Source organism: Typopeltis vanoorti, chromosome 1 (genome assembly GCF_054136105.1).
Source record: "Typopeltis vanoorti isolate ZY-2024b chromosome 1, IOZ_Tvanoo_1.0, whole genome shotgun sequence".
NCBI classification, from domain to species: Eukaryota; Metazoa; Arthropoda; class Arachnida; order Uropygi; family Thelyphonidae; genus Typopeltis; species Typopeltis vanoorti.
In genome coordinates, this window is record NC_143549.1 from 183,637,724 (window position 1) to 183,663,737 (window position 26,014).

The 26,014-nt window shown below is 37.0% G+C and overlaps 1 protein-coding gene across 1 annotated transcript in view; it reads right to left on the bottom strand.

The window, feature by feature from the left end:
* Positions 1-26,014, bottom strand: part of LOC150110692 (uncharacterized) — a 464,373-nt gene that overhangs the window by 325,025 nt on the left and 113,334 nt on the right. The window contains exon 5 of the mRNA XM_090405298.1: positions 3,485-3,721. Coding sequence (XP_090261424.1) covers positions 3,485-3,721 — 237 coding nt within the window. The remainder of the gene's footprint in view (positions 1-3,484; positions 3,722-26,014) is intronic.

Sequence of the window (26,014 nt, forward strand, 5' to 3'; positions counted from 1 at the left end):
GATATAATGTCCCACTGACACCATGTAACTGTAGTATTTCGAATAGCTTCTCTCTTTGCACCCTGTCACATGCCTTTTCCAGATCTACAAAACTTAAATACAGATCTTTGTTATGTTACCATGATTTCTGAAGTATCTGTCATAAAGTGAAAATCTGATCCTGACAGCCTCTATTTGGCCTGAATCCAGCTTGTTCTTCACCAAGCTTCTCTTCTCCAATTCTTCTCAACCATTTCTCAAGTATACTTGCATATATCTTACCAGGAACACTCAAGAACAGTAGAGAAATACCTCTGTAATTCTCACATTCAGTTTTATTTCCCTTTTTGTACATGGGTACTATGAGAGCTCTGCTCCAATCATCTGGAATTTGTCCCTCTGTCCAACTTTCTGAACTATGCAGTGCAGCCACTGTAAGACTTTTATACTTCCATACTTGAGCATTTCTGGTCAAATATCATCTACTCCTGCTGCCTTTCCACATTTCAAGCTTTTGATGGCTTTTTCTACTTCAAGTATGGATATGTATTCCTGACTGCATGCCTGGTTAGTGTTTTTTACTACTGTGTTATCACTGCTTGTTTCATTTAGCAATTTTTTGAAGTAATTACTCCATAATTCAAGGATATCTTTTTCTCCAGTTTTCATGTCACCTTTATCATCTCTAATTTCTTTTACAGCACCTCTTTCTTCCATTTCTAAGTTTCTTCTTCAACACCCTCCAAAATATCTTGCCATCTTCTTGATATTTATTTTCTATGATCTTGCCAAAGTCCTCCCATGACTTTTCTTTAGCTAGTTTTAGAAGTGTTTAGCATTCATCTGTCTCTGTATTCTCTAAAAGCACAAGCTGACTCATTTGCCACAAACTTTTGATAAGCTTTCACTGCCTCTTTAACGTCCTGTGTTCACTATGGAATTCTGATTTTTCTATCCTTACAGACAATCTCACCACATGCCACTCTGGCTGAATCAATCAGTGTTTTCTTCAAGACTTGCCACTGAATCTCCTAGGTTTGGTTGCTGTTCTCAAACTCTTTCATTTTTGTTTCAATCATGTTTGTATATTTTAGTCTGCAGTTCACATCTGAGAGCTGCTCAACTTTTATTTGCTTTAAAACTTTATTACATGTTATTCTTTTCAATATGAAATTCAATTTTATCCTGCTCAAGACTAAATGGTGATCACTTCCAAATTCAAATCCTCTGTACACTAGTGTCCTGCACCAGGGAGAAAACATCACTATCAACAATAACACAGTTAATGAGACTTTTCTTATTCCTAGCCTCTTCTATCCATGTGAATTTGTGCACATTTTTATGTTGGAACATTTTGTTAGTAATAACTATTCCATGCCCTGAGCAGAAATCCAACAGGTATTTGCCATTATTATTATTATTAGCTTTGCTCTTTTCTCCAAATTTTTCAAATATTTTGTATGTCTGACAATCATTTCCTACTCTGCTATTTAGATCCCCAACAAGGACCAACTTTTCCTTTTTCATTGTGTCAGTTGCTTTCTCTAAAGACTCAAAAAATTCCTTCCCTTCTACCTTAATATAACCTTCTGTGGGATCATAGGCACAAATAAGTCTCATTGTCCAGTTCCCCATTCTCATATTTGTCCACATCACTACTTGAGACTGCCTACCATTCAAGAAGATTAGCCTTGTATTGAGTGTTGAATGCTATGGCTACTTCTTCTTTTCCTTGATTGTCATTGCCTGAATATAACATTTTGTATTTATTGCTCAGAAAGATCCCACCAGTTTTTGTCTTTTCTGTTTCAGTCACCCCTATTATGTCAATCTGGTACTTATCCAATTCCTCAGCTAGCTCCATTTCTTTGACATTCAGGTACTATCAACATAAGAAGATTTGCCAATCTTCTTATGTTGATAGTACCGATCTTGAACTCTGGTGGTGTTGAGTTGGGGTGGGTTTTAGGATTTGTTCCAGTAGCTGACTTTTCGCTGTTTGTTCTGGTTCCCTGGCAAAAACAACAGGGGGGGGGGGGCTTGTTTAACTGGGTGACGCCCCAGCCTGCATGAAATTCTGTCATGTTGCACCATCATTTTTTATTTTGGTTTAAGCCAATAAGAATACAATTTGGTCGACTAAATCCCAAATTGCCAACCCATCCTCATTCATTCAGTATCCAGATAGATACCTAACAGGGTTCATCACAAGAAGGTGAGGGTTGGACATTATGTCAGAAGCCCTGATCAGTTCTCTGCATTCCTTTAAATCTATGTGGTGGTCTCCTCTCAATTATATAGCTTTGACCCTTAAGCACCCCATAAACTTCACTATTATCTACAAATCCACAGTTAATACTGATTTGTGAACCCTTTCAAGAACTGAGTAGTTGCTTACATCTTTCTTCTCTCATATTATTGGTAGTGCTTCAGACAACTTCATAAAATAAGAAGCATGTTAATGCAGCAGACAAAAACTTACTGTGCTTCTGTTTCCTAATTGTTTTCTCACCACCAGTATTTTACAAAATTTGTTGCTCTAATCTTTAGTGCTACTTTAGACATTCACTGCAGAACACTATAAATTAAATATATAAAGAAATTATATCTTTGGTTTAATCCTTTTAATCCTTTGTTAGTTTATCCAAACAAACAAAGTTTGTTTGAATAAACTAAGTAAGCAAACAAAGTTTGCACCTGAAGTATTTTCAGGACTAGGGCAACTTGTATATAGAAGCTAATGACTTCACATCACTTGCCTTAGTTCCCTTAATGCAAAACACATATCCTTGCAGACATGTATAATGCTATGAATTATGGGAAGGGGATATCCTTCCATAATGCATAGCATATACATGTCAGCAAGGATATGTGCTTTGCATTATGGCAAAGTGATGTGAAGTCATTAGCTTCTATATATGAGTTGTTCTAGTCCTGAAAATACTTCAGGTGTAAACTTTGCTTACACATGGATAAAGGCAAACCAAATATATAATTTCTTGGTATCTTTAATTTATAGTATAACCAAGTGGAAAAACTTCCAACAACTGCAGGACACTGCTACTATAACAAAGACGGATAACACCAAAATCTGGTCAACCAACATGTGGCGATATGCATATAATACCTCTGAATTTTTCACAGACAGATACAAGCAAATCTAACAGATTTTTATGCATTATTGCAAGATGCGCCAAAAACTATAGAAATGCTATATTATACATAACATTAGTAAAGCAAATTCTGAGAAAGCACACTGAAAATAATGTCAATTTTTCCAAATATTGTTTCCTGCAGATGTCATATTCCTATTTTTGAGTTACAATATTGCACATTGTAAAGCAATTTAAATTTGACAAAATACTTTATATATTCATAAAACTTTGATAACTTTCCTTAATTTAAGTTTGGTTTCCTAACTGAAGTTTTCACTCCTATTAAATAAGTTTGTTTGAGGAATGTTTTTATTTTTTAAATGTGTGGGGGGAATAAAAATCAATCTTACCAAAGTCAGCATGGAGATCTTTATCTTTTCTAATTATGATTTTTTTTGTTTCAATTTCTGTCTCTAACTGAGCAATTACCATTACTATAGGCTGGGACTGATAAAGCATGCATGATGACCTTCTCAAAAGATTCAATTTCCTGAATGCAGTATATAAATTTAAAGACATTTCATCTTTAGTAGGAGCACGAACAGGAACTGATCTCGTTCCTTCTAACCAAAGTTTAACTGCATCAACTGAAAAAAAAAAAATAAAATAAATATTAATTCTTTATAAGTGAAAAATTTAATCCATTTTAATAACATTAAAAATGGATAACTAATGGGAATTATTTGTATTTATATTAACTATTTCCTATTTACGTTATGGTCAATTCTCATTACAACAAGCTCACAAGAACAAATAACACTTTGTAATGTTAAATAGTTTGCAATAATGAATTTCTTTGGATAAATTGGCACTGATGCTAGTTTACCAAAAGTTTACTTTGCCCAAGACTTTTCCATTGTTTATTATAGTGAGCGAGTTTGTTATAACATCTTCAGTAAAGAGAGCTGAATATACCTTACAATTCAAATAATAACTTACCTAAAACTAGCATATAGCTTATAAATGGAAGGGGGGGGATAAATTACATGCCAAATCAAGCTTAACTGAATGTACTCCAATATAAAGTTTGCAGACATTATATAAAAAATATTCAAACATACTAAATCTATGCATATATACACAAATCATGCCATGCCACAAAAAAACTATTCATTTTTATATGAATGATGAGATACTGGCAACTAGTTCCCTGTTACTGAACAGAATTTCTTAGGTCATCTTATGCACAGATAACAAAACTTGATCATCATAAACCCCTCTTGGAAAAAATCTCATCATCTGAATCTTAAAATTCCTATACAACTTAAAAAAGCTGGAATGATATGGCTGCATGCTATAATTACAGATGCACCACTGAATTTTGGCACTCTTGGTTCCTGAGTTTTGCTGGATTAGCAGTTTTTCTAGATCAACAGAGATTATGTAATTTTTTCATTAGTATGTCTATGACCCACTAATTATACCTTTCCCAGGTCTCTCTAAAACACCATGGACCACTACAAATGTGAATTTAGTGATTAAATGAAAGCACAAATGACACAATAGAAATTTTTTGGTATCAGTAAAACAGGGTTATGAATCAAACCAGTATTAAATTAAAATTAATGTGAATAAATGATTTAATGAAAAGTCATATATCAGCATACCTAGAAATCAGACAGGTATATCAGTACAGTACAGTACAGAATAAATGAAAACAGGTTTATTAATTGTAATACAAAGAATTTTGCACTATTACCATTCCCAAAGTAGCAAAATTTATTATCATTATTATTATACAGGTATCTCTATGGAGTCAAAAGACTCATCGTGGGAGATCCATTATTCCCACACCAGCCATAATTCACACAATACCTATCATACCTCTCCTTAAATTCATTCACTGATGAAATGCCCATGACCACTTCTGGTAATACACTCACAACTTACCAAGCAAAAAATCTAGTCCCTTGCTAATCACACTTACACAGCTTCCACTGGTGACTACTTGTTCTTTCCCTTCTTGCCATGTATATACTAAAACATTTTCAGTTTCAATCCTATAAAACCCGTTTAATAAATTATATGCTTCTGTCATGACTCCTCTTTTTCACCTATCTGCTAATTCTTGAAAGACTGTCAATATACTTTCATATCTCCTATAATGCAAAACACATCTCCTTGCGGATATGTCTATTGTTATGCATTAAGGGATTTATATTGCATTATAGGAGATACTAGGATAGGAGTGTTGGTAGCTTGCTCCACCTTTGCAATGAGTTGCCCTGGTGTGTACCACCTTAACCCAGTCCTGAAGATACTTTCAGGCGCAAACTTTGTTTGCTCACACTTGGATAAAGGATTAAACTAAATTTATTATACTCTAACCAAGTGGAAAATAAACTTTCAACATCTTTCTCTAAATCCAGAGTAATTTATTAAAAAAAGGGTGGCACACCAATTGGCAATTCCTATAGGTGGAGATGACCTGCAAATGCTTCTGCCTGATATCTCGACTTGGGCCTGGCTCCCACTGAAGAGACCTCAATAAAGGTCGAAACCGGTCTGGGTAGTGGCCCTTCCCTTAATGCATAACAATAGACATATCCGCAAGGAGATGGGAGATACTAGGATAGGAGTGTTGGTAGCTTGCTCCACCTTTGCAATGAGTTGCCCTGGTGTGTACCACCTTAACCCAGTCCTGAAGATACTTTCAGGCGCAAACTTTGTTTGCTCACACTTGGATAAAGGATTAAACTAAATTTATTATACTCTAACCAAGTGGAAAATAAACTTTCAACATCTTTCTCTAAATCCAGAGTAATTTATTAAAAAAAGGGTGGCACACCAATTGGCAATTCCTATATGTGGAGATGACCTGCAAATGCTTCTGCCTGATATCTCGACTTGGGCCTGGCTCCCACTGAAGAGACCTCAATAAAGGTCGAAACCGGTCTGGGTAGTGGCCCTTCCCTTAATGCATAACAATAGACATATCCGCAAGGAGATGTGTTTTGCATTATAGGAGATACTAGGATAGGAGTGTTGGTAGCTTGCTCCACCTTTGCAATGAGTTGCCCTGGTGTGTACCACCTTAACCCAGTCCTGAAGATACTTTCAGGCGCAAACTTTGTTTGCTCACACTTGGATAAAGGATTAAACTAAATTTATTATACTTTCATAATGGAGCATTCCACAGAACTATTGCTTTTTCTTTTGATACAATAACTCCTGTAAAATCACTGCCAACATATTCATCAGGAGAATGATCAAGCATCAAAACAGGCCATAACTTCTGCATGTTGAGGCTTAAGTGCTGTGAGGACATCATGCTGGAATGTTAACATTAATAGAATATTTACAGCACTAATTTTAATGCTTCCAATATTTTGTCTTAGTCACTGAGACATCTTCAGGGATTACAAATAACTCTTATAACACACACTCAAATACAACAAAGTACTAAGTGAACCATATGGGTGACTCTAAAGTCCTATCAAGATGGTGTGCCCTCTATAGGCATTTGTAGATGGCCTATGATGTAAAGTGGGATCTCTGATGATTAATGTTTCCCAAATTTTGGAAAGTTTTATGCAACCATATTTATTTAAATTCGGTTGATTTCTGAGTGCCACCACAGATTCTGAAATCAGTCTTTCTGTTTTGAATTTACTATGGTGGAGCATGGGGAGTTTTTCTCCAGGAGATCCTATGGATTGTGCAAAAATGCAGAGCATGGCCTGCTATGGGCAATCTGGCCTACAGATTGCCCATAGCAGGCCATACTCTATTCATTTGGGCAAACAGTACAACCTCCAATTCTTTAAGAAAAAGCATTCACAGACTTCCTTTCTACCAATCACTTGCCAACATGTGGGCACACACACTATTGTGTGAGAGATTTTGTGATCAATCACATGTGAAATTAATATTATATATATTAATTACTAATTAATATATTAATTTTAATTAAGAATATTAATATATATCTATATATATATATATACACACACACACACACATAAAATATAAAATGCACCAAAAATTAGGAGTAGATGATAAAAATAACAGATTACTGATAAATCTATATTGGCAGCAAACGGCCTCAATAAAAATATCAGGAGAAACTTTCGAGGAATTCCCAGTAAAGAAGGGTCTCAGACAAGACTATTGTTTCTCCTATATTGTTTAACCTCTATACTGAAAATATCTTCCAACAATTAGAAGAATTTAAAGGAGTCAGAAATATAAGCAACTTAAGATATGGTACTGCTGGCTGAAAATTAAAAAAAAAAAAAAAAAGAGATCTTCAAAACCTATTAGAAGAGACACGAAACTAAGTGAAAAATATGGACTTAATTTCAACTTAAAAAAAAAAAAACATGCCAGTAACAAGAGAAAAAGGGAAAATATCCAATATAAATATTAAGATCAGAGGAAATACTTTAGATAAAGTAGAGAGTTATATATATGAGTCAACTAATTACAGAGAATGGAAAGTGTAATAAGGAAATATTAAAAATGATAGAAATTGCTAGATCAACCTTCATTAACACGAAAAGCATTCTGACCTCAAGGGAAATTCACACATAAATAAGAATAAGGCTGTCAAAATGTTACATATGGTCACTGCTATATGGAGCAAAAACCTGGACAATAACAAAATATTGTGAAAATAAACTAAGAGCCTTTGAAATGTGGATCCTCAGAAGAATCCTTAGAGTCCCATGGACTTTCAAAAAAACTAATTTAGATATTAGAGATGATTGGAGAAGATAAGACTCAATTGAAAACTATTAAGAAAAGGAAAACCACTTATCTTGGTCACACACACTGATGCATGAATCCTTACAAAAAGCACTTTTAGTAGGAATGATACAAGAAAAAGAAGAAGAGGAAAATAAAGAACAGATTTCATGGGAAATATTGAGGATTGGACACACACACTATCTTTTTTTTTGCTTCTAGAAGCAAAAAAAACCATACATGGTGAGCTCATGGTAGTCAACCTTCTGGAGGGAGATGTAATCTCCCTCCAGAAGTTACAAAAAGAATAAAAAAAAAAATTTCTAACATTTACTCTCTCTCTCTCATTCTGTTTAAATGACCATAACACCTTAGATTAGCCCTGCTAACACATTCTTGAAGGCTTACAATGCCAAGTTATTTCCTAACAGCTTCATTCAGATTACTATTCAAGTCCTAATTTTTTCTCAGAACTCTCATATCTATATGAGTTAAATAGATTAATATCATCATTAAGCTGGAGTTACAAAAAGGGAAAAAAAAATGTGGATGGAATTCAAGGAGAAAGGCGACATCAATCTGTTGTCTCTAATCTTTGATCAAATGCTTCATTTCTAACTCAACTCTCAGATCCATAAAATTTATTTGAATACCGTCTTGTATACTGCTAGTTTAGTATTTTGGCTAATTTCTGAGACAAGACAAAATCAATATATATATATATATATATATATATAAAACAAAAAATAACAGCTACATAGGATCAGAATTTCCCATACTTTCAGCATGATTAAACATCATTATGATTCTAATTTCAGTCATGTAACATGGACTCCCCTTGAATAACTTCATGCCCAGAACTTCCTGTTTTTCCAAAGGACCTTATGCTAAAGTGTTGATCACACCGAAACAATCTAGGTGTGTGATTCTTCATAATGTACGTGATTTTGGTATTCACTATCCTCTTTTCAAATGAACAATCAGTGTGTCCACAAACTGAAAGGATGGTGTAATCTGATACATACTGGATGAAGAAAGAAGAAGTAATCTGTCTCAGTGTTTAAAAATCTTATCAATTTACTGATATGTGTCTTCAAGGGGGGTGTACAGGCCACCATGACAGTATACTTACGTGATTAAGTTTACATTATTATTATTAATCTCCTATCAACAATTATCCTCCAAATTGGTCTATTACTTGTCAGTACTCCAATATTATCACATCTAACATTTTGGTTTTCTGAACACTTCTGACTGAATCAATTCATCTAGACCTTAGTCTTTCCCTGAGCCTTTTTTCCTAACATCTAGACAAAAAAAACTGTTTTTCTAACATTTATTCTCTCTCTCTCTCATTCTGTTTAAACGACCATACCACCTTAAATTAGCCCTGCTAACACATTCTTGAAGGCTTACAATGCCAAGTTATTTTCTAACAGCTTCATTCAGATTACTATTCAGATCCTAATTTTTTCTCAGAACTCTCATATCTATATGAGTTAAATGGATTACCCCCCCCCCCCAACCAGCCACAACGCCTATAGACGTCGAGATAAATCTGGATACGAAGCTCTAAAACCCATTGAATAACATGGATAAGAAGTGCAATTTGGCGTCACTATTTCATCCACACTGGCTGGTAGGGAGGTTACTATCATCATTAAGCTGGAGTTACAAAAAAGAAAAAAAAAAAATGTGGCTGGACTGCAAGGAGAAAGATGACATCAATCTGTTGTCTCTAATCTTTGATCAAATGCTTTATTTCTAACCCAACTCTCAGATCCATAAAATTTATTTGAATACTGTCTTGTATACTGCTAGTTTAGTATTTTGGCTAATTTCTCACTTACACCATACCAGCTTTGTTTATTCTCTTGCCTATTTCCATATTTAATTTGCCATCTTTACTCAAAAGAGTGCCTAAATAGCTGAAAACTTTACTTGTTCTATGTGTGTTCTGCATTGAGAATGCACCACATAATGGTACAATATGGCGAGTCTAAAAATTTGAAGAGTTTATATTAAAAAGTACAAAAGTGGTGGCTAGTCAGAACTTCAAAATTCCGGCTATGGATGCACACTCAAAATATATGAACCTGAACTCTTTCCCCAAAAGAGATTGCAAAAAAAAAAAAAGGCCTGGATACTATGGGAGTTGTAATATTTGATGTATATTTTTTTTTGTGGGTGTGATTCCTATTCATGAAAAGTTGTAAAATCCTACTGTACATTAGTACCATACCATGGGTGAGTTAAGATTCCCCCAACACACACACACACATACATACACATACATACACCACTCTCTCTCTCTGCCCAATGAAGGATGGCTTATGGTATACAGATCTGGTTATTGTCTACACAAGTTCAAGTAAGCAGGATGCCTAAGAAAGATAGCTTTCCATCATCAAATTCCTGATATATACCCTCTAGGGGTGTACAGAATATGATAGTACTACATGAAAAATTACATCATTACTAACTTCCTATCTACAGTTTTCCTCAAACTTTCTTTCCATAAGATGAATGATTTTTGATGGAAGATGATCAAATTAAATTCTGAATACATCCAAATGATGAAAACACTGTTGATGACTACAGTGGACCAAAAGTAAGAATTAAGGATATGCATAATTAAAAATAGTACATGTTCTAGCTTCTGCATAATAGTTAGCCAATAAAGAAGACTTTCATAACAGGGATTTGATCTGTTTATAGATTTTATTCTTCCAATTAAAATAACTGGAGCAAATAGAAAAGTTGAAGATGTTGATAATATTATCAGGAGAAAAGTTTGGGGAATACAGTTTCAACATCACTGCCATTTAGCTGGGGCTTAGCATGGCAGTGACAATGAACATAGGATTAATATAGAATCATACATGTACTGTAACAGTTCTCGTGAGACTTGACGTCTGTAAAAATTGATGTAAAGCACTTTGATATTTTTAAGCTACAATCGAGTTTTACAAAGGCCCATCCCTTCATGAAAAATTTTTAAGCCATGAAAAATTTTTTCTTTAATCTGTCTCTGTGTTGTATCTCATGCATTCTCTGGGTCGGACAATACTCAGATTTGTCTTTTAATTTTGAGGAGGGAACGCCATCAGCCTGATCTGTGGGCTCTTTTGGGTGCGACTTACATTGCGATTCCTGTTTATCACTATCCCTCGGGTAATTTACCCCTTCATGATAACCTGCTCTCCTTATTCTATTTCTCCCATTACCTGGGTGGTGAATTTTATTACTACTTCTCTCTATAATGTTTACAGTGCTTCTTGATCTCAAGAAGTATCACGTCTGAAAGTGCCGCATGCTCCCCGTATCATCAACCTCTGTACTGCCCTCCCTTGGGGTCTCGTAACGTTCATTTTCATTATCGTTGTGACCCTCCTGGTTCATGAACCTGTGATATTGGGCAGCATCCTCCTCGGATATGAAGTTATCCCTTCTCCCTTGATCGGCAGTATAGTTTGCCCCTGTCTTCCTCCTTTCTTGATGACTGGAGGTCCTTTTTTTCTAACAATGAGTCTAAGGAGTCATCCAAGCACACAAGCCTGTCATTTCTTTTGTTATATAGCTTTATCCTATCCGAGTGCTATAATGACCTTTCCAGGTTTTTTTTTTTTTGTCTTGAATTCTAAAATTTACTGGAGAAAGTTTCTCCAGGATCTCGTAGGGGCCCAGTGCACTTCTTCCAAATTTTCCTCCTTTCTGCTTGATTGATTTTTGCTCAAGGAGAACAGGTTTCCAGGGTTCAATTCCTTATATTTTCTAAGCTTGTTAACATATGCTCTGGTTTTTTGCAAACTGTGTCTGCTGGATTCTGCTAACAAATCATGAATTATCTTATTACGCTCAATGAAATCATTCAAATACTTGACTATGTCCGCAAAACCAGAGTCGATGTGAGAGTGTTTTAAATCACAAGGGAAACTCAGTTCGAGGCTCTCTCTTACTGCTGAATGAATGGCAGTCCTGCAGGAAAATAACGTTTGCAGCAAATATGTATCCCAACTCATCACCTTATTGTCAGCTAGCTTGGTCAGTGTCTGCTTCAGAGTCTTGTTTAGCCTTTCACACATTCCGTTCCCTTGAGGGTGATATGGGGTAGTGAAAATCTTCTTTATCTTGAGTGTCTTGCATAACTGCAGCAAAATCTCAGCTGTGAAGTTTGCACCCTGGTCGGAAAGGAGAGTCTGAGGTGTTCCATACCTGGATACTATTAGCTTTAAGAATTTATTAGCTACGGTCTGTGCAGTCTGATCTCTCATTGCCACTGCCTCAGGGAATCTGGTAAACATGTCTATTGTGACCAGTATGTATTTATTTATTTGCGGACATAGTCAAGTATTTGAATGAAATCATTCAAATACTTGACTATGTCCGCAAAACCAGAGTCGATGTGAGAGTGTTTTAAATCACAAGGGAAACTCAGTTCGAGGCTCTCTCTTACTGCTGAATGAATGGCAGTCCTGCAGGAAAATAAAGTTTGCAGCAAATATGTATCCCAACTCATCACCTTATTGTCAGCTAGCTTGGTCAGTGTCTGCTTCAGAGTCTTGTTTAGCCTTTCACACATTCCGTTCCCTTGAGGGTGATATGGGGTAGTGAAAATCTTCTTTATCTTGAGTGTCTTGCATAACTGCAGCAAAATCTCAGCTGTGAAGTTTGCACCCTGGTCGGAAAGGAGAGTCTGAGGTGTTCCATACCTGGATACTATTAGCTTTAAGAATTTATTAGCTACGGTCTGTGCAGTCTGATCTCTCATTGCCACTGCCTCAGGGAATCTGGTAAACATGTCTATTGTGACCAGTATGTATTTATTAATTTGCGGACATAGTCAAGTATTTGAATGAAATCATTCAAATACTTGACTATGTCCGCAAAACCAGAGTCGATGTGAGAGTGTTTTAAATCACAAGGGAAACTCAGTTCGAGGCTCTCTCTTACTGCTGAATGAATGGCAGTCCTGCAGGAAAATAAAGTTTGCAGCAAATATGTATCCCAACTCATCACCTTATTGTCAGCTAGCTTGGTCAGTGTCTGCTTCAGAGTCTTGTTTAGCCTTTCACACATTCCGTTCCCTTGAGGGTGATATGGGGTAGTGAAAATCTTCTTTATCTTGAGTGTCTTGCATAACTGCAGCAAAATCTCAGCTGTGAAGTTTGCACCCTGGTCGGAAAGGAGAGTCTGAGGTGTTCCATACCTGGATACTATTAGCTTTAAGAATTTATTAGCTACGGTCTGTGCAGTCTGATCTCTCATTGCCACTGCCTCAGGGAATCTGGTAAACATGTCTATTGTGACCAGTATGTATTTATTTATTTGCGGACATAGTCAAGTATTTGAATGAAATCATTCAAATACTTGACTATGTCCGCAAAACCAGAGTCGATGTGAGAGTGTTTTAAATCACAAGGGAAACTCAGTTCGAGGCTCTCTCTTACTGCTGAATGAATGGCAGTCCTGCAGGAAAATAAAGTTTGCAGCAAATATGTATCCCAACTCATCACCTTATTGTCAGCTAGCTTGGTCAGTGTCTGCTTCAGAGTCTTGTTTAGCCTTTCACACATTCCGTTCCCTTGAGGGTGATATGGGGTAGTGAAAATCTTCTTTATCTTGAGTGTCTTGCATAACTGCAGCAAAATCTCAGCTGTGAAGTTTGCACCCTGGTCGGAAAGGAGAGTCTGAGGTGTTCCATACCTGGATACTATTAGCTTTAAGAATTTATTAGCTACGGTCTGTGCAGTCTGATCTCTCATTGCCACTGCCTCAGGGAATCTGGTAAACATGTCTATTGTGACCAGTATGTATTTATTAATTTGCGGACATAGTCAAGTATTTGAATGAAATCATTCAAATACTTGACTATGTCCGCAAAACCAGAGTCGATGTGAGAGTGTTTTAAATCACAAGGGAAACTCAGTTCGAGGCTCTCTCTTACTGCTGAATGAATGGCAGTCCTGCAGGAAAATAAAGTTTGCAGCAAATATGTATCCCAACTCATCACCTTATTGTCAGCTAGCTTGGTCAGTGTCTGCTTCAGAGTCTTGTTTAGCCTTTCACACATTCCGTTCCCTTGAGGGTGATATGGGGTAGTGAAAATCTTCTTTATCTTGAGTGTCTTGCATAACTGCAGCAAAATCTCAGCTGTGAAGTTTGCACCCTGGTCGGAAAGGAGAGTCTGAGGTGTTCCATACCTGGATGCTATTAGCTTTAAGAATTTATTAGCTACGGTCTGTGCAGTCTGATCTCTCATTGCCACTGCCTCAGGGAATCTGGTAAACATGTCTATTGTGACCAGTATGTATTTATTTCCTTTCTGTGAAGTGGGTAGGGACCCGATTATGTCCACGGCTGCCTGGAAAGGTCGGACAGGAATAAAAAATGGTTGCACAGTGGCCTTCCCTCTAAAGCCGGCTTTCTTTTGGCAGATGTGGCAGGAGGACACATAAGAAAGCACATCTCTCCTCATACCCTTCTACAGATATTTATCGGAGACGCATTGCCATGTACGCTTGAACCCCTGATTCCCTGCCAGGTCATTCATGAAATGTATAAAGCACCCATAGGATCATGACTGTCAGGACCAGTATCTTATCTCTCCATCTTCTCATCCCTTCCTGCTTGGACAGTAGAAGCCCATCATCGTCCATATGTAGGGTTTTCAGGAATGAAAACTCACTGGGCAGTGGCTCTCCCTTTTCAACTCTGTTATAAACTGTACTCCACATGGGGTCTTTCACTGAGCTGTGATAATAAGAGGTTTCTCCCATGATTGAAGGTGTGTGTGTGTGGGGGGGGGGGGGAGCTTATTCTTGTTCTCCTCTAAATTCTCGATCTTATGTATGGGGTTGGGATTATCACTGTCACTAGGCTCATCTTCTTCATTGTTTGCTCTTAGAGATCTCGATAAGTAGTCAGCCACCACATCTCTCTTTCCTGGGATATATAGCATGTCAATGTAATATGCTTGGAGTTCCAGGGTCCACCTAATTATTCTTTTGGTTCTTATCCTTCATAGAGAACAGGAAAGATAGTGGCTGGTGATCCGACCTTAGTATTATATGTTGTCCTAACAGCAAATATCTTAACTTCCTGAATGAAAACATGATTGCCAAGGCCTCCTTCTCAATGACTGAATAGTTCAGCTCAGAGGATGAGAGCTTTCTGCTAATGAAGGCTATGGGCCGGAAATCATTCCCATGCTTCTGCTCTAACACTGAGGCAATGGTATCGTGTGAGGCATCTGCCGAAAGAAAAAGTCTCCCCAAATTTAGAGTACATAAGGACAGGGGATCTTGTTAGAGCTAAATTTAGAGAATCATAGGCGCCTTGCAGCTCACTGGTCCAATTAAATTTTACTCCCTTTTTTAGTTTGACAATAGGCTCCATCAACACAGAACAATTTGGAATAAATTTTCTATAAAAATTTATCATCCCTATATATCGTCCGACTTGCCTCACCATTCTTGGAATTTTTGCTTCAAGAATGGCACACATGTTGCTTTGAGTAGGAATTATTCCATGTTCACTAACCTTGTGACCCAGTATTCCACTTCCTTTAAAAAAAAATTGACATTTTGAATATTTTAAAGACAGCTTGGCCTGATGCAATCTTGCCAACACGGTTGATAGTATTTCCTTGTGTGTATGTAGGTCTCGTGAATAGATCAATAGGTCATCTTGAAAGCAAATAACCTCCCTACCCAGGATGCCAGCAAGGACTGTGTTCATAAGGGACTGAAACAACATGGCAGAGTTTCGTGCACCTTGTGGGAGCCTACACAGTTGGTACTTCTACAATCTCATTGTGAATGCAAAATACTTCCTGTCTTCCTTCCTTAATGGGATCTGATAGTAACCTGAATTCAAATCTAGTTTTGAGAAGTATTTTGCATTTTCCAGTCGTATCAGTAGCTCTTCTATTTTGCATAATGGGAAGTTAATTGGCCTAGTGACCTTGTTCACTTCTCTCAAGTCCAGAACGAATCTAAGACTGCCATTAGGTTTCTGTATTAGAATATAAGGGCTGTTCAATTGAGAGTTTGATTTTTCAATTATCCCTGCCTCTTCGTATTCCTGCAGCATCACTTGGAGTTTCTCCATCTGTTTGATTGGTGACTGATATTGTTTAATGAACGGGATTTTTTGTAGTGATTTGGACAGCATGTTTCACTAAATCCGTCAACATGGAACAATTTGGAATAAATTAGAGGTGATCTCTTCAGTAAAAACCCTGTTATACTTCTGGAATGCTGTGTGCAGGAACTCCTCAATCACCCTCTTTTCTTTCATAGAAGTAGCTTGACCTGTGGCATTTCTTATTAACTCCTCCCTCCAATCAGGACCTTCCTCCATCTACTTTGCTGCTCTAATCTCCAGCACTACACTTGTCTCATCTTCATTCTGACATTGTTGCTCATTGAGACCGGGATTTGGTCTAAGCTCTACCCCACATAGAGACACAGTGCCTGTGGCAAAATTGCATGCAAACTGATACTTTTTTAGAAATCAATGCCTAAGATTACGTGATCAGTTGTGCTCATGGTTTTAGGGAGAACAATTAATTCGTGACACAAGTTCAAATGAAACCTAGCCAGAGTGATGCCCACCCTTAACTTTGTAGTAGTGTGGAGTTCTGTTTTTGCCACTCCCGAAAGTTTAATCGGGTGGATTAGTTCAATGACCTGTTGGGGAATTTGGCTCCTTAGTTTAGAAAATAACGGCCAAGAGCTAACAGAGACATGGGCTCCTGTGTCTAGGAGAACCTCACAGGGTGTATCTCTTACTTATTAGGCCATGCACGGTCGTTAGTAACTCTTCCTGCCCCTGAGTCATTTCATTCACACTAAGCATTCTATGTTGCTTATGTTTTTCTGTGCAGATGCTCCTTTTTTATTATTGACATTTAATTTAGTAATTTTGCACTTTCCTTTTAAATTAGTACCAACTCCTTTTCTTATTTGGCCCCCTTTTATCTCACTCTTATATATCCTCAAGTTCCAACTTCTTTTTTATTTTCCCCTCATGGGTTTTCAGTTCCATTTTAATCAGATCTTGTAATCTGTTCTATGCTAGGTGGTTCTTGTAATTTTGCACTGAATTTTGTGCAGTGAGGCATGAAACTTCGAAACCCTTCCTATTTCCGGTTTCTGTGTGTGATTTGCATCTACCATCTTCAAGCCATTGAATGAAACTTTAGTTGAATCTGGGGGATTTTCTTGTTTAAAGTAAAGGGAGTGACTAATTTCTCTTAGTCTATCTTCCCTTTCCTTTAGTGCGATGTAGCATTCTTGTAAGTTGTTTATTCTTTTTTTGTATGCCGCTTTCCTGAACTCTTCTCTTACTCCCATTCTAAACTGAATGAAGACTACCCATTCGAGATGGCGTTTTTCCTCTCTGGACATGCTCAGACTATTAGCTAAGGTGAGAAGCCTATTATAATAATCATTGATAGATCTCTTTTCTCTTGTCTACATTTTTGTAGCCTCCATAGGTTCGGACCCACGCTTCTAACTTTGGAAAACTGAGATATCAGGGTATCCTTGAATTTATTGGATTCCAAAGTCTCTCAATATGGGAGAGGAATACAAAAAGTTCTTGGACCTTCCAATCAATTTATTCCTTAAGATTATTAGTCTGCACGGTTAGCCTAGTGGCTATGCGCTTCACAACCATATGCCTGGGGAAGGAGTGTCCTAGGTTCGATTCCCGTCGGTGATGTGAGGAGGTGAAGGATCTTCCTTAGCCATAGCCAAGTTAGCCAGTCTTGGGCGTGGACAGCAGGGTTTTTTCCCCAGTTTATTCTGGGGTTTTTCATCCCGCAAAGCAGGCAAACTGGCCTTGAGAACTCAACACTACAGGCCATAGGATACACCGGGGCATAAGGCTGACCACCTTATCCATAGGATACACTGGGGCATAAGGCTGACCACCTTATCCTGTAAACGGAGTGAGGTCCGATGATCAATGGACCCTCGACACCGCAAGGTAAAAGAGGGTATAAGGAAGATGAGATGAGATGAGATTATTAGAAGCTGGAAATCCGACCAGTTTCCAAAGATCCTTAGCTCCTCTAAAACTTGAAGAAAGGTCTTCTCCAGAGAATTGAGGGATTATGAGGTGAGTATTTACTGTCCTAAAGATTTCTACATCCCCCATTGTGTTAGTACTAGTGGCTTCCGAGTTACCGCTGTTCACATTCATGATTCTTAAAAAAATTTTCTTGCACTATATATTTTTTACACACACACACTTTTTATTTATTTGCCTGTTCTTAATTAACAAAACTGTTCCAATCCACTATTTCTTATTTTAACTACTGTGGATTTTATCCTGTTGCTGCTGTGCCATTGTAATATCGTGTGTTATTACTTGCTATTTAAAAAGCCTTCTTGGTTACTGCGCCTTTGAAATACCGTTATTCTAATTAGCAGTGTGCGCTTTCTCTCTTGTAACCTTTCTTGCTTATACTATTGCATACTATGTTTATCTACCTTTCGCACTACGAGTCTTATGCCTATGGATACTAGAAAATTTATTTTATTGAGACGGCACCACTAATATCATTTAATTGGCATAAAACTCCGTAATACGACCGGTTGATTTCTCTCTCTTTCTCTAACACAAATTCCTTCAGTAAAACTTTACACAAACAGTTGTGGTCTATTTGCACTTAACTATACGCTTCGGCTATCTCACTTGGTTTCCTGCTCACAAGTCTGATATTTTTTTTAAGGAACAGTGCATTGTAAAATAAACAATCAGGCAGCACTTTATTGACATATAATTAAAACACATTTATTTACATTTTAAAATAAAGTACATTAAATACGCGATAGGGAGGTTACTCTTCTCTACCTATCCTATATGCCTTTGGTATATAGAAACAAACTTTCCCTTTTCAAATTTAAATGATTACACAATATATATAATTACTCTGTTACTTCTCTGCTTAAAAAAAAAATAAATTGTCAAGACTAATTTACTCATAAAGGGATTAGCCAGCTAAGTTATCTTTCAATTAATATTCCAGTTAACAACAAATCAGAGGATTCTCTTATAGATGTTTCTTATTACTATTTCTTATCAGTCCATCTATGACTGATAAGAACTAGTATAACAGACTGATAAATCTCCTAGATTACAAAAAGAATGTACATTAGAGATTGGACACACTTACAGAGGCTCTTTGTCCAAAGTCACTATGGTTTTTCTATCATCACAGGCCATAGGTTTCCGTCCAGAGAGTCTTGTTTCAATTAATATTCCAGTTAACAACAAATCAGAGGATTCTCTTATAGATGTTTCTTATTACTATTTCTTATCAGTCCATCTATGACTGATAAGAACTAGTATAACAGACTGATAAATCTCCTAGATTACAAAAAGAATGTACATTAGAGATTGGACACACTTACAGAGGCTCTTTGTCCAAAGTCACTATGGTTTTTCTATCATCACAGACCATAGGTTTCCGTCCAGAGAGTCTTGTTTCAAGGGGCGCTTCATAGGAATATTTGGCAGGTCTTGGACTGCAATTTTCCCAGTGTTCAAAAGTTCAAACAAGAAGTTTCAGCATTTAGGCTTGAAGATCGTTCTGCAGCTTTTGGCTTCCGTTGACTTCTCACAGCACTAGGACATCCGACCAGCACTTGGCATCGGCTGTTCTCCCAATTTTTCTCTGGCTCTCTTCGGTAACAGCGCTTCGCTTCTGCTCTCTCGCCAACTGAACCTGGGCTCTCCTCTGTCGCCAACTGGAACTGGACTCTCCTCATGATGATCGGCTCAGTCACCTTTTATTTTCCCTTCTCTGCACCTTGCACCAAGGGTTGTAAACCTCGAAGAAATCGGCAGTTCTCCTTGATCCTTTTGTTAAAGCCAGCCCATTCTTTTTTCTCCTCCGTGCGCTCTTTTTTCCTTGTCTTGTCGGGCAGCAGAAACTTCTCTAAAACTAGCGGACCTCTTTGATATTTTCCTTGTCTTGTCGGGCAGCAGAAACTTCTCTAAAACTAGCTTTGAAGGTGTTTATGAGCAGAGCTTAAAAACAACTTTCTCACACTTGATCATAAACAACTTTCTTGTGTTCTTATGCATAGCTATTATACAAAACTTCCAATGGCAAAGCATTGCCTTTGTTTTTGACATTCTATAAACTTTAGTTAAAAGAGTAAATACAGTTAATTCCCATAGGGTTATTTACAATAATATCTAGCATAAAATATACAGAGACAAACAAGGTTATTTTTGTAACAGTTCTCATGAGACTTGACCTCTGTAAAAACCGACGTAAAGAGCTTTGATATTTTTAAGCTACAATCGAGTTTTACAGTACCATGGTAAAAATTGATTTATTATACAGATATTATTTCATCTAATGTAAAATAAGACGTCAGTATGGACAGAGAACAACAATGAGGAATTTAAATAAAAGAAACAACAGAGCACATGCATTACATTGGAATCCCCCTCTCTCTCTCTCTCTCTCTCTATATATATATATATATAGTCGAGTGTTCATTGGTTAAAAACTATTGAGCTGAAAATAAAATTAAAATTAGACCATTTAGAGGTTTAAAAAACCTTGAATATGCAATTTATTTAATGCAATTAAGGATGAGAATTTTCCACACTTTAGGAATGTTAAGGCAGTTGTTACGATTGACATTACATCAATAGAGTAATCCTTCAACACTTTCTTTGTATAAATGTTCATGTTTATACATGGATCTATGTAACAGGTTATTATTTTCCCAATGGATCCTATGGCTAGTGTTTTTGATCCTGTATTGTACTAAGGCAAGATTTGTTGGATGCGATCTATGTTCGGAGATGCGTTTGTTGACAGATCTTCCTGTTTGTCTGTAGTAAGACTAGTTGCTCGAACATGGTACTTGGTAATATTTATAATATACCAGGTACACTGATAATACCTGGTATACACAAACTACATACCAAGTATCATCAATGGCTGAGAATTTCTTTTGGAGAAGGTAACAGATTATGAATTTGGTTGAAGGGTTCATAGGTAGCGATGAGTGTATATTTTCTAATAATTTTTGCTACTTGTTCAGAGATGCCTTTAATATATGGTATAGGAGTCTATTGCCTTGAATCAATGATGCCAAGAAGTTATATTATTGGTTTCATCCTTTTTCCAAGTGTTAGCAAACAAAGTTTACGAGTGAAGTCACTTCACAACTGGGCTACTTGTATACAAAAGCTATGACTTCACATCAATTGCCTTAGTATCCCACAATGCAATGCACCCACTATGGACATGTATGATACTATGCATTATGGGAAAGGCCACTAGTCAGACCAGTTGTGATCTTTATTGAGGTCTCATCAATGGAAGCCAGACCCAGAAGCGATACCAAGGTTGAGAAGTGAGACCTCAAAGGTTGAAACTGGTCTCGTTCATCGCACTTCCCATAATGCAAAGCATTATACATGTCTGTAAGGATATGTGCATTGCATAATGGGATACTAAAACAACTGATGTGAAGTCATTAGCCTCTATATACAAGTAGCCCAGTTGTGAAGCGACTTCATGTGCAAACTTTGTTTGCTTATGCTTGGATAAAGGATGAAACCAAGAATATAACTTCTTGGCATCATTAATTTATAGTATAACCAAGTGGAAAAACTTTCAACAGTCTGTTACCTTCTACAAAAGACAAACTTAACACTGACGATTGAATTTTAATTTTATTTTCAGCCCAATAATTTATAACCAATGAACACTCGACTTGTCCATAGAGGTTATTTTAAAAGAAAAACTTATTCAAGGAGAGTACTAAGACTATTACATCATAATTTGAATATGAATGACAGTTTATCCATACCAAAGGTGTGGAAATTAGTTTTCCCCACTATCATGTTTTCACTTGTAACTTCATTATGCCTATTATTCTACCCTTGAAGAGGTTTTTCCTTTCTGTTACATTCTGACTGTGATTTAAACTAACTCATAATTCTTATTACACTGAAGATAGATTGAGTTATTCTTTCTGAAATATTTGATGTTTAAGTGATAATACTGATTTAATTTATTAAGTAATATTTTAATAAATAACAATATGGAAATATGCTTACATGTTTCCACTGTGTGAGACATATTTGTCTTTAAAAGAGCAAACAAGGCTTGAGACATTAATAAACTATGTTAGTAAGGCAGGGAAGCTTCAGATCACCATGTTTTGAGATAATGTTCCAGGAAGTTAAAGGTATCTTCAACATGCTCATCTAACAAGAGCCTTTTACAACCAGGAAGATTCCACATGATTGAAAAGGAGGAAGGATAAAAGTGTTCCACTAGACATAACTGAGACTTTAAATGACAGACCAATCTGCATATCTTGAATGGAGGTTCAGATGTGGGAGACATTGATGAGTATGAAGATGCAGCTAGAATCTCTGGAGTGGGAACATCAACCGACCAAGGAAAGGCTGTGTTTGAGCAATGTAATTATGAATTAGAACAGGAAGAAAGATGTGCTAGAAAAGGAGAGAGAGGCATATACGTAGATATCTAGAGTTTGCAAATGCTTTCGTGATCCAGTAAGCAGTGTCATGTTCTCATTAGACATTGTTTTTCTACTCAAAGATATTCACAAATATTCATACCACAATAGGATTCAGTCTATTGTTGGAGAGATGAGAGCCTAACCATTCAAGTCAACACAGCTAGCAAATGATAAGGTTGGCAGGTGATGCAAAATTAAAGAGACCTAATGAATGAAACTGATGTTTTAATCATCCATGAGAATTTCAATAATCTGTTTATGTGGACTGATGAATAGAGCTGCCAATCAATGTATGAGGATTGAAAAAAATGGAAAGCAAGCATGGGAGGCTCTGCTTTCAATGTTTGTAAATGATTAATAGAAATGTAATGAAGCAGATGAGGGAGAGAGAGACCTGAAGAATGATGGGCAAGAACAAATTTAGGTGCCACACTGTAAAAACAATGCTGTATGACAATGAGTAGAATGATATGTAGCCATGTTTAAACTGTCAAACATGGATTTAGTACTTGCTAATGTGGTGATGAAAACATTTTGGAAAAGATCCAGAAAAGAGTAGCTAAAAGATAGTCAGAACTCTGGAATATTGGGTATGAGAGAATGTTAAAAGAATACCATCTGCAGAGCCTGGTGGATGAGCTAAAGGGAAGAAATGATTCCTAAAAAATTATTTAAAGGTTTGTTTGGTATAGAATTAATGTAGACGATTATTCACAGAACAGATGAGAGAGAATATGAGGATTCCAGGAAGTTGTAAGGATGATGTAAAAGAAAAGAACAGATGATTTGATTGGACAGTGCTAAGTAAAGGGAATGCATGCGAGTAACGAGTGTAGAAACAGTAAACAAGCTTCATATGAGATTTGATGAACATTGTGAATAATAATGTCTCCCCACCCAAAGATTAGCCTCGACAACACTGAGATTTGATAATACTTGACTTGTGTACATGCTTTTTTTTTTTTAATTGCCCTTGAGATGTTTGTGATGCTATCATTTTAAATTCAACTTAGGATGTTTCACACTTCTGTACTTTTAAATACTGACAAGGAGATTGAAATCTAATTTTGTGTTCTGTACTAGGGATGCATTTCTCCACACTTTTTGATTGTTTAGTTGATCAAAACATAATGTAGATGATAATCATTTTATCTGGCCTACTTGGAGCTTTCCTCCTATCTACCTTATAGAATGACTCACATCCCTCATATGCCACTTTTTGATAGCTCAGTCACCCCATCCTCTTATCCACACTAATATTTTGCTAAATTTTCCAAAATCTTCATCATGACTAATGATACTGATAGGTCGATAGTTGGACAATTCAGTCTTCATCACCCTTGTGCAATGGAATTATCATACATTCTTTCCACTCCTGTAGAATCTTCCATGTGCCGAGACTAAAATTATACAGCCAGGTCAAACAAAGACAGTTCAGCTGAACACTCTTTCAGCATTGGTGATGATATCCCATTAGTCTCTATTGCCAAATTCTTATTCTCTTTGTGCAACAGCTCTAGTACCAACTTCTTATATATCTGAAGTTATTTACCTAATGAAGTAGCGATGAGCTCAATGTTGCATACACAAGGCTGATATCATTTACCATAATTGGTACTCATTAATTAAACAATCTCCTCTGCATCTGTCACACACATATCAGCTATATTCAAGCAGTTATTTCTTTCATACTCATTCTTTTACTTGCAGCATAACAGAATTCTTTTGGGTTTTCTTTAGCTTGCAGAACCAATTTTCATACTCAGGCTTAGCTTTACATAAAACTGTTGTAACTCTTCTAGCCTACTTCTTATAATTTCATAATTGATATCACCATTATGAACACAGTATTCCTCCTACATTATCTTTTTCTTACAAATCTCTTGCTAAATAAGATTACACATTCATTTTGCTCCTAACCTATTTATTCTTCAAATTCTAGGGACACATCATTTAAGCATTTGTAAATATTCTTCCCATCTAACAACTGATACCATGGGACAGAGTATAATATACTCTCTAGTTCAGTGGTCGCCAAAGTGGTCGATATCGACCCCCCCCCCCAAGGGGTCGATATAGCATTGTTAGGGGTCGATTTGGGCTCAGGGGTCGATAGAAAAATATAAGACATCATTGTACGGGTAATGAAGAGTTGATAATAACTGAGTTGACGTCTCTCCCACCAGTTGGAGAGAGTGACCATATGGTGTTGACTTGGAAAATGAATAGACATGCAGGAGTATCAAAGAGACGGGAACTTATGTGGAATTCTAAGGCAGGTGATTATAATAGTCTTAGACGTCAACTTCGGGAAGTTTCATGGAGGGAGGAATTGGAAGGCCGGGATATCACCAGTGCGTGGGAAATTGTGAAAGAATATTTGTTATCAGCAATGGTAAGTTGTATACCACGAGTGAAGAAGAGGACGCAATTTGGAGTAAAGTGGATGACAAACAATGTTAAACAGGAATTGCATGCGAAAAAGAGGCTATGGAAGAGATATAAGGAGATAGGTGAAGAGATGCATGAGGAATATAAGACACAGGCCAGAAGAGTGACTAGTGTGGTAAGGAAAGCGAAACTGGAATATGAGAGGAGATTGGCCCTAAGATCCAAAGAAAATCCTAGGGAATTTTTTAGCTATGTGGCCAGTAGGAGGAGAAATGACTGTGGAAGAATGATATTGTGGGATAAAAATGGGAATAGAGTGACTGATGCAGAGGATATAGTGGAATTGTTCAATGAACACTTTATTGGAGTATTTCATCCTAGAGGAGTCAGTTTTAATGCTAGAGGGATAGGACTGGTACGAGGTCTGGAGGTACAGGAGGAGAGTGTGTTTCAGATACTGAGTACTCTGGATGTCAGTAAAGCTGTGGGACTGGATGGTATTTCGCCACGAGTTTTGAGAGAATGTGCTAGGGAATTGACAGTACCTTTAACGTGGCTTTTCAATGAAAGTCTGGCTTTGGCAAAGGTGCCCAGGGAATGGAAGGAAGGTAAGATAGTGCCATTGCATAAGGGTGGTAACAGACTGGAAGTGTCTAATTATAGGCCAGTCTGTGTGTCATCAGTAGTTGTTAAGATCTTGGAGAAAGTAGTGAGGGACCGTGTACAGCATTGGGCAGATGAGGGTAATGTTATCTGTGAGAATCAACATGGATTTGTGAAAGGACGCTCTTGTTTTAGCAATATGCTAGCCTTTTATAATAAAGTTACAAGAACATTAGATGAGGGAAAGTCATATACTGCAATTTTCTTAGACTTGGCGAAGGAGGCATTTGACACGGTGCCACATGATAAGCTGATATTTAAGTTGCAGCACATGGGTCTGGATGTCAGATTGGTCAACTGGATTCAGGATTGGCTGTCTGATAGGTATCAGAGAGTTGTGTATGGTGGAGCAGTTTCCAGGAGGCAGAGGGTTACAAGTGGGGTCCCACAGGGCTCAGTACTAGGACCTATATTGTTTAACCTTTATATCAATGACATAGCCAGTGGATTGCAGGGGGATATTCAGTTGTTTGCGGATGATGCGAAGCTTGGAAGGATTATTAGTAATAGTGCAGATGTGGTAGCCCTGCAAGAGGATTTAAATAAGCTAGATAGATGGGCAAATGAATGGGGGTATCAGTTTAATGCAGCAAAATGTAAGGTCTT